Below are 10679 nucleotides of genomic sequence, written 5' to 3'. Positions count from 1 at the left end.
GCAACCCACGCATGGTCTTTGCTAAGGGGCAGCCATGTTTGCACCACGTAAATTCCTGTGTAATGATTGGACAACGTGGGCACCTATTTCAAAGGCTGGCCAGAGAACTAAGACATGGCCTGGAATCTTTTCAAAAGTGCTCACTGCTTTATGAATGAGAGACTCATTTAAGTGAGATGAATGGATTTTTATTATTAGAGAAGTTTTGAAATGATCTTTGATGCATGTCTTGCCTGTGAACATCATTCACATCAATGTGGAAGTTAAGTTTACACTGTATAGTTGCCAGAGAGCAAAGCATGTTCATACAGGAGTAACAAAAAACATTGAACATTACTAATGATAAAAATACTACTCATAGCAGCCCATTATATGAGTTTTAAATACATTATCTCTGATTCTCATAATAATCCTCCAATGTAGGATTTTCAGATAAGGAAACTAAAGGTCAGAGAACTTGGTAATGGTAACTTTACAAGGTCACTCAGTTAATGTGTGGCTGACCTTAGTCTTGATCCAAAGCTTATGTACTTTTTGTCCTCTTTATACTATATCTGGCTTTTTCCTAGCAAAAAACATGAAGACATTGGTCAACTTTATCATTTGTCACCTTGACATCAAAATGATTGAAGTTGGTTTATGTAAGTATATGAACAACTTCAAATAAACAGATGAGTAATTAAAGGAAGGAAAATAAAACCAAGCCAGGGGCAAATTTAGTGCATAAGAACGTGTGCTATAGGTTTTGTAAGTAGACAAGGTTTCTAAAGATTGCTTCATTAGGACAGAGTGATGTCTTTAGGAAGACTTGGGAGCTGCAAGACTTGGTACCTTCTTCATTGGTTAATATTTAGAGGTACACCTTTGGACCAGAGACGCACTTATGGAGAAAAAGGGTAAAGAGGGAGATGACTTATGAAGAGCAATTTAATAGTGTCTTTGAAGGAAAAACTACACTTACAAAAACATGATCCAAACTTCCTCAAATTTGGATCACCATAGGACTTAATACTTCTCCCAACTGGCTTATAAAATGGGTTTCAAGTGGAGAAACCAAGGTATTGTTCAGTTATGATTTGAGGGTCAAAGATTCCGAGCAGTAAACAACCTATGAAAAACCTAGCTGCTGATTTGAGTATGTAATTACATGGGAGGAGAGTTTGGACTTGGAGTGGTGGTAGACAGCATGTTTGCTTCACACAGCAGATTAACTCATATTTAATAGTGGAGTAAATCTGTTGGGCCATGACTCAATGTGCCCGAGTTATCAGGATTGCTGTCTCTACTCTACGCCTTCGGCATCAACAAGCACGATACTTCTGGAATGCTGTCTCACTGATGTCAGCTTTGCTGGGTCAGGTCAAGAGACTACCCAAGATTCAGGAGTTAAATTTCCTGGAGAACTGAGCCTCTTTCCGAGCTCTTCTCTAAGTTATTGTATACTGTTTACTTTCCAACACTGATGGGCAAAAAACCTTGGGCTCCAGGAGGCGTGCTGGGGCAGGGCCCAGGGGTCTGCATTTCCAACAACCGCCTCAGGTGCGTTTCATGCGGGTGGCTCAGGGACCACAGTTTGAAAAAGAGAAGGTGGTAAGAACGGTGCTACAAGAGTCAGCTGTTAAAAGGTGGCCTGTTTGTGCTGCTTGTTGGCCAAGGCTTATCCGGGCTTATTCACACCCTATAAAATTTAAGAAGCCGAAAGGCTTTGAGTCAGTCCCTGAGGCGCCTGCTATGAGGAAACTCGCCCCCGCTCCGGGACAGCAGAAGCCGGCTCCACCTAAGCCACAGGTCTCCGAAGCTCCACGGGTGTTTCTGCCAGCTTCACCTTAGCCACACGTCTACAGGGCGCCTCCGAGTTTCCCGCGGGGACCCAGGACCCTCCGCCATTCACTGCGGGCTCTGCACAGCCCAGCGCCAGCCACGCGCGGACAATACCGGGGAACGGGCCGGAAGCGCCCTCCGTTCCCGCCCCCTGCCCGCCGGAGCCGGAAGTCGGCTACTCCAGCGGGTACGCCGCCCTCCGGGGGCCGCAGCGCACCATGCTCCGGGGTCCCGGCAGCCTCCTCAGGGTCTCTGTAGCGCCCGCCGCGGCCCTGGCTGTGGCTCTGCTCTCGTCGGTCTCGCACTGCTCCCACCCGGAGCAGAAAGATCGTGAGGTCTCGCCGCTCAGCTCTTACTTCGGCACCAAGACTCGCTACGAGGATGCCATCTACAAGGATGCCAACTCCGAGGAGCCGCGGCAGGACCAGTACCTGCTGGAGGACGCCTGCACCCCGGTGCAGCTGGTCGCTCTCATCCGCCATGGCACCCGCTACCCTACTGCCAAACAGATCCGCAAGCTGCGGCAGCTGCACGATCTGCTGCAGGCTCGCCGGGCCGGAAATAACAGGGCCGACGCCGGCGGCGGCAGAGACCTAGGCGCCGCGCTGGCCGACTGGCCGCTGTGGTACGAGGACTGGGTGGACGGGCAGCTGGTGGAGAAGGGACGGCAGGATATGAGACAGCTGGCACTACGCCTGGCCTCCCTTTTCCCGAATCTCTTTAGCCGCGAGAACTACGGCCGCCTGCAGCTTATCACCAGCTCCAAGCACCGCTGCATGGAGAGCGGCGTCGCCTTCCTGAACGCGTTGTGGCAGCACTGCTACCCTGAGTTGCCGCTACCCGACGTCAAAGGTGACCACTCCGGCCGCTGGGCAAATGCCCTGCCTTGGTCCTAAGTCCCCCGCCGCCCTAAATCCTCACTCCCCCCATTCCGGCCGTCAGCCCTCCCCCAGATCCCGGACTTCTCCAATCCAGCCTTTCCTAACTTCCCTATGTCCCGGCCCCCCAGCCCTCGAGCCCCCATCCCATAGGATGTTCAGGACTTGGCTGTCTCCCTTCTCATTCATTCATTCATTCATTCATTCATTCATTCATTCATTCATTCATTCATGAATTTCGCATCTTCTACGAGCAGGACGTTGTAGTAGACCTTGGGGATCCAATAGGAAAGGAGACAGACGAGGGCAGTTTTTGATCATTCATTCCCCAATTGAATTGCCCCTTCTGCCTCCCTTTCCTCCCTCCGCGGCAGCTAGTTCTACAGCTTGGCACACTTTTAAATACAATCTAGAACTTGATTTCTCAGGCTTTGCTTCTGATCCTATTTGGATTTTCCTACTTAGGGATTTTTTTTCAGATGTTGGTTCTAGACCTTCCTCCTCTATTTTAGGAAGCTACTCTCAAAATTACTGTTCTGCTTTTTTCTCTGTTTTACTGTATGTACTATAGAGTGACCCTTGTAGCTGTGGTCCATGGTCACACGCAGTACTTGACTATTTTATCCCATTACTCTTTTGCAAAAATTGAGAGGTCATCTGGTAGGGCCCATTTATTTTACAGGTGGAGCAGCTGAGCCCAAGAATATGCCTTGCTGATTTGCCCTTTATTTGAGGAGTAGAGTCAGGCCCAGAATCCACATCTTCTGTTTTTTCCCAAATGGTGCTTCCTCCTCCCCCCCCTTAGAAAATATTTAATGCACACAGATAATAATAATAGCAAACACTTAGTACCTACTATGTGCCAGGCATGCCGCACATTTATTTCACCAAATCCTTACAACAGCTCACTGAGGTTGATAGTATTTTCCCCCTAACCAAGAAAAAAACTGAGACACAGAAATACTAGATTGTCTAATTTCTTGTAGCTAGGTATGTATCCAGGTCCCTTAACCATTACACTGTGTAGGGTCCATTTGTCCTGTAACTTAAGCATAACAATAAAAACATGTAACATTTTTGTGCCAGAGAAATGATCAAGTGTTAAATACTTTCTTGATCAGTTTTAAGGTCAGAGTCGAGGTGAGACATCATTTAGCCCAATGAAAAATGAAGTAGCCAATTTGTCATTTCTCCAAAAGCATCCTTAAGCAGTTCAATTATCTCCAAGGTTCTCCCATTGATTGTGTGTCATGTTACTGCTCTGTGGGTAATTCAGTTGCCTGTTTGCTGACTTGTGTTTTCTCACTTGTTGAATTGTGCTTTTTAATCATAGCTAGGCCTTTTCCATTAATGTGAGTGAAAATTCCCCACGAATCTGTTAAATTAACTGAATGTGGAAAGTAGAACATGCTTCACTAGCACAATATATATAGTTTGCCCTCAGATGGCATTGTGGGGTTTTACATTTGTCTGGAAGTACAAAGCTAGGGATCAGGATAATTCAGGATAAGCCTGCCATTTTCAGTCTCAGATTAAACTCTTTGCCTAGCTACTTCATTATTATCTATAGACAACTGTTTTGCCTGTTGTGTACATCTGGACTTTTGAGGGAGGCCACTGAATTAGATTTTGTATTATTACTGAAATAGAACAATGCCTTTGTTTCTGTTTAAAGAGCAGCAGTAATTAGATAATAGCAAGGATGAAACAGATCCACTTGGGAAATCATATCTTGAGACCACAAAAAGATGGCAGATGACAAAAATTGCTTATTTTCCTAGTTAAGATGTTTTCTTACGAACTATAATCAGCAATTAAAGTGGGCAGAATTATCCATTGAAATGGATACACACACACACACACATAACATATTTTTCTACACACATCCAAAGCAAAATGGTATAGCTAGATTTAATTTTTTCATATACAGAAATAGTATACTTGGTGTTCTTTTCATGGTAAACTATTGGAGAAATGGTTGAAAGTTGTGTGTTTTAAATATAACTCTGAAAAAACTTAAAAGACACTCCTATAGTGGAAGCATGATTATGAATGCTGTTCCAATACATATTTGTTGCCACATTGGGGAAGTAATGTAACTTAATTAAATTCTAAATGGAAATTGTCTGAGAGCTTCAGTTAGAAAAATAAACCAAATCAGAAATACTTTAACACAATAAAATACAAAAGTGTTAATGTATTTTGTGCTATTGTCAGTAGTTTTTGTCCAAAGCAGAGTCTTTTGTAAAGTAACACGGGATTGGGAAAGTTAATTGAAAAAATAAAATACTCTATTTAGACTTTGGCTTAACGTAGTAAAACAGATTCAATCTGTTGAATTATCTCTCACCTTGTAATTAGAAACTTTGCTAATTTTTAGTTTGTTTGTCAAGTTTTTGTGCCTGACAGAAGCAGTACTCACATATTTTTGTACCTTTTATGACATTTATGTCTAATTAGTTTTTTATCATTACATATTTATATATTATATATTATATAATAAATTATATAAGTTATATATAATATATTGTAAATATGTATATTTATTATATAATAATTTTAAAATTTATTATAAAATTATTTTTATTTTAAGGCACCATTCATTTACCTTTATTATGTATCATTGCTATAACACATTTTATCTTTGATATTCAGTTTCTTTAGTCTTTTGCATATATTCATGAATTACATATGGGGAATAATTTTGTCTTATGTCTTTCTTGAATAATCTGTGCTTATTTCAAACATGCCAGTGAATAAATAGGTTTATAGTGTTCCTTTTCACACTTGAAACAAAATTTTCAATAATTTTAAACTCATTTATGTCAATTATATATATAATATGCTATGTATGTATATATATGCATATGTATATATACACACACACATATATGTAATTTTTTCCCTTTCAGAGATGGCGTGTGGACCACCAAGAATTAATGATAAACTAATGAGGTTTTTTGATCATTGTGAGAAGTTTTCAAGTGAAGTGGAAAACAATGATACAGCTCTTTATCATGTAGAAGCCTTCAAAACTGGACCAGAAATGCAGAACATTTTAAAAAAAGTTGCAGCTACTTTGCAAGTGCCAGTCAACAGTTTAAACGCAGGTAATGTGCCTATTGTCTTTCATTTGAACTCTGAACTAGTTTTTGAACTCTGAAAATGAAAAAATACGGAAGCATAAAGTTATTCCTTTTAAAGACCCACAGTTGATTTTACATTAAGAAAATAATATGTTCTAGGTCAAAATTGTACACCTAATGCTTACTATTTTTATGTTCACATCTTCTTTGAGTTTTATGTAAATTAATGTACAAGAATCTTGCTATATCCTAGAACTTTTTTTTTTTTGAGGACAGAGGTATATAGAACTTCAACTCTAAGCATTATTTATAGAACAAAAAGGATCTTTTCTGTGTTATCTCCTCATAAAGTAACACAAATGGAAGGTCATATAAATTCTTTAGCTTTGGAAACAGTTCAGAAGTACACGTTTATGTTTTGAAAGTGATAAATTTTAGAAAGTGAAAAGCAAAGTAATGTGGGTTTTTCTGAGGCTTTAACCCTAAAGATGCTGAGAAAATGAGCCGTCGTGTCTGTCATAAGGTGTTGCAATGGAGACAGGCTGACTTCAGTTTATCATGCATCCTGAGACACTTGAGGGTGAAAGTGGCACTATTATGCTGGGAAAACATGTGGTCACCTAGAAGTGGGAAATTTAAAAAATAAGATTTTTTTCCTGTTTTCTATGAATTATAATGCACAGAGTTGATATTGACGGATCGATGTACAAAGATTATGGATTTCATTATATTGTAAATAAATTTGCAAAACACTAGAAGTAGGGGATGTTAGAGGAAAAAAAGTAGACTGGAATCTGTCAATCATAGAGCCTGAATACTTGATGAGGATTAAAAAAGTGAAGATGCCTAGACTAGCATTTAAAATGGAATTTTTTTCTCTTTCCCCAAACTGGTTGTACATTGGGGTCACCTGAGGAGCTTTAAAAATTATTTATTTTTTGGGGAAATAACTCAAGCATATAGATAATAAAGGTTAATACAATGAATATCAACTCAGTTTTATCAAATTTTAACATTATGCTTCAATCAGTTGCTTTTAATATACATATTGAGGTCTCTTGGTCCTTTTGCAGAATCATTTATCTTCTCCTCAGAAGTAACTATTGTCATGAACTGAGCATTTAAACTATCCCATGCCAACTTTTTTGTTTCTTTTTCTGTATATAAATGGGATATTGTTTTGAAGATTTTTAAACATTTAGCAATGGTATGAAACTGTATGATACCAGTCTGAAATTTTATTATAATTTTGTGTTTTTTATTTAATGTGTGTAATTTTAGTACTACATTTTAAATTTATGGAATAATTTCCTAATTATATCAGTATCTAGCCATTATTCTGTTAGTGGGCATTTAGATTGTTGAAGATTTTTTTTTTTTTAACTATTTTTAGTCTTTAAATGAACAAGGATTATTTGTATTTTACTGATGGGGTAATTGAGAGCAACTTCTTTTTGGAGGCAATGTAAGGTAAGCATAGTGGTTAAAATCGTGGGTTCTGGAACTGGAGTATTTGTATTTACTATTGATTAACGGTGATCTTCGGCAAGTTCCTAACATCTCTTTTCCATAGTTCCTTTCTCTGTAAAATGAGTATAGGAATTGTACCTACCTTATAAGATTATTGCAAAGATTATATGAGATTAATTTATGCAAAGCATTGGCACAGTACCTGGCACACAGTAACTGCCCCAAAATATTTTAGCTATTTAAATACCTTTATTTATTTTTTAAACATAGAGAGGTGATACCTTACATATTTTCTGTAACTTTTTATTTAGCAATATATCTGTCTCTTAAATTCTATGTTGTTTCTTAGGATTTATGATTTAATTTCAAGGTCAATGCTAGTTAACTTATTTAACCCATCATCAAATTTTACTGGTGACGGGGCCATCCCGGTGGCTCAGGCGGTTGGAGCTCCGTGCTCCTATCTCCAAAGGCTGCCAGTTCGATTCCCACATGGGCCAGTGGGCTCTCAACCATAAGGTTGCCGGTTCAACTCCTCGAGTCCCGCAAGGGATGGTGGGCTGCGCCCCCTGCAACTAGCAGCGGCAACTGGACCTGGAGCTGAGCTGCGCCCTCCACAACTGAGATTGAAGGGACAACAACTTGACTTAGAAAAAAGTCCTGAAAGTACACACTGTTCCCTAATAAAGTCCTATTCCCCTTCCCCAATAAAATCTTTAAAAAAAAAAAAAATTTTTACTGGTGAAAGGGGCTGGAGCTGTTACAGTCCAAATTCTTTTTATAGGAAATCATTTTCCTACTGAGGTTTTTCTTAGTTTCTAACTCTTCCATATAATAGTACAAGGAACATTCTTATAGTCTGGTTTTTGCATTTAAGACTTTATAAGATAAATAACTATAGGTGGGAGTTGTTGGGTTAAGGAGGGTGAATATTTTACATCTTGACATGCTTCCAAATGGTTCTTTGAAAATGTAGAAAAATTTATGTCAATAATGTTCATTTTCCCCTATTTTGTCCAACAGTGGATATTAGTCATTTTCATTTTTGCCAATTTGATTAATGAAAAATGGTGTCTAGCTTTAATTTGCATTTCTTTGATACTTGTGAAGGTGAACATCTTTTCATGTTTATTAGCTATTTTCATTCCTTCTGAGAATTGCCTCTTTGTAACCTTGCCCATTTTCTATTGTATTATTATTATTTTAAATTGCTCATAGGTATCCTTTATGTGTTATGGATATATTAATTATATATTCTTTAATTTTGCTTGACAAAGGGTAAATCCTTTGCCTATTGTATTTTGCTAACATTTTCTCTGAATTTATTGTGGTTTTTTTAAGTCTCTGTACGGTGCCTTTACTTGTACAGAAGCTTATATCTCATATAGCCACATTTGTCTTTCCGTTATGGCTTCCAAGTGTTGTATTTTGCCTAGGAATCCTCTTTTAACCCAAGATTACAGTATTTTCCTATGTCTTTATCATTTAATTTTTAAATCTCTAAATCATATAAATATTTTTGAGGCTCCAGAAATTGACCAGATGTCAGAATGGTCTAACAGATGCATCAGAGCCATAACTCATCATAAAAGATTGTCTAAACTCCCTGTTTTGCAGGTGGGAAAATTGAGACCCAGATTACCTAGGTGACTTGCCCAGGATAATTAGTAGCAGATTCAGGTCTCATAGCTTCATTTGTCATCTTACGCTTTTTCTTTACTAGTACTTCAGAGATTTTTTTGGTGAAATTTTTTTCAGTCAACTCCTGTCCAGTAAAGAATATACCATATGAACTGACTTTTCATAGTTTCAGAACTAGAATTTCAAGTGTGAGAAACCAGGACCTTTCTTCAAATATACATGATACTTATAAGCTACTCTATTATATTCGATATTAGGATTATAAGCCCTTTCATTTATATAAGCACAGTTTTTAAGTGGCTTTTATGTATATTCCCAATTAAATATTCTATTTGTACAGCTTCAGGGAAGTTCTTCAAACTCAAAACTAGTGCCAAAAGCATATAAAATCAATTACTTATTTGCCCTGTTATACTTGGGAAAGACGAAAGACAGTGACATTGAAAATCAAGGCAATGAAGGCAACCCCTGCAGTTTGACTTCTTTCTCTGTAGCATTAAATATCACCCACTTGCCGTTGACTGGAGAGCAGTAATTTTATTTGGTACTGACAGACGCTTCCTTTTATAGCCTAAGTACTCATTCCCTTATCCCTTCTCTTTAAAACCCACATGTATTTAAAAGTAATGTAATCAGCTAATGAGCAATGTAAAAATCCCAAATAATTTATTCTGAAATCCACTCCTGATTGGGCAGCCAAGTTTGAAAAACTGATGCTGTTACCAACCTCTCCCTTCTTCAGTGTGTAATTTTTTTTGTTTGTGTGGCTCCTCTCCTTGACCCTTTGTTTCTCCTTTCTCCTGACCCCTCACTTACTCTAACCTCTATACGCTCTCTACCTTATATAGTCTTCTCCCCTTTTATATCCTTCTCTTTGTACTTGCTTCTTCTTAATAGTTATAATACGAATTGTTGTGTAGCTCAAAGAACTGTTCAATAAATGTGTTTTGCTATTTCTAATTTTCAAGTTGAGGACTAAAACCTTTTATACTTTTTACCTCTCCTTCTCCAACCCTCTAAAATTAACAAAATCAAGTTATGATTTATATAGTAAGCCCTTGCATTAAACTTTTTAAGGGTTTGGTAGGCAGAGGTACTCACAACAAACATACTACTTTTAAAAACAAACTTACCGTTTTATTACCGTTTTTCAGAGAGAAAATTTTTTAGTTCATTGGACTGAAATTTATACCTCCTCATGGTTTCTTCCTGATAGTTGCACTGCTTCCCTTTTGGGATGTAGAGAGTAAGTCTTAATTCTTTGATAGCCAAGAAGAAACTGAATAGTATTCTCTCCAAACTAAATACTAGGGGTGCCGAAAAATGTATACAAGTAGACACTTTGTTCAGCGTTGCTCAAGCAGTAGTTCGCCATAATCAGAAGTGTCTGGACACTGATGGTAACTACTTTGAGCACCTCTTGTAATTGCAGAAATCAAACGTGACTTGTATTCATCTTTTGTTATCGGTATATATTGAGTATTACAATTTTAATACAGTTTTCTTTTCTTAAAATGTATATATATATTTTTTTTTGTCATCTGTGTATCCATTTCTTCAACGCTGCCATGGCATTCTGTAGATATTTAGCCTTTGGAAAATTGCAGTAAATAGTAACCCACAGATTTTACCTTTTTTCAGATTTAATTCAGGTAGCTTTTTTCACCTGTTCATTTGACCTGGCAATTAAAGGTGTGAAATCTCCTTGGTGTGATGTTTTTGACACAGATGATGGAAAGGTAAGTATTACTTTTGCAGTTTCTTTGCTTTTCTTGTGTGATTT

At 38.2% G+C, this 10679-nt stretch overlaps 1 protein-coding gene across 1 annotated transcript in view; it reads left to right on the top strand.

Annotated features, from left to right (window-relative positions):
• The first annotated feature begins 1911 nt into the window (after nt 1-1911).
• The window catches only part of MINPP1 (multiple inositol-polyphosphate phosphatase 1), a 34757-nt gene continuing 25989 nt past the window's right edge, over nt 1912-10679 (top strand). Inside the window, exons 1-3 of the mRNA XM_019738757.3 lie at nt 1912-2673; nt 5612-5809; nt 10538-10635. Coding sequence (XP_019594316.3) covers nt 2040-2673; nt 5612-5809; nt 10538-10635 — 930 coding nt within the window. The 5' untranslated portion in view covers nt 1912-2039. The remainder of the gene's footprint in view (nt 2674-5611; nt 5810-10537; nt 10636-10679) is intronic.

Source organism: Rhinolophus sinicus, chromosome 15 (genome assembly GCF_057876585.1).
Source record: "Rhinolophus sinicus isolate RSI-liver-muscle chromosome 15, RSI-T2T, whole genome shotgun sequence".
In the NCBI taxonomy this organism is placed as follows: Eukaryota; Metazoa; Chordata; class Mammalia; order Chiroptera; family Rhinolophidae; genus Rhinolophus; species Rhinolophus sinicus.
The sequence above is the reverse complement of the archived record's forward strand: the minus strand, read 5'-3'. Positions and strand labels throughout refer to the sequence as shown.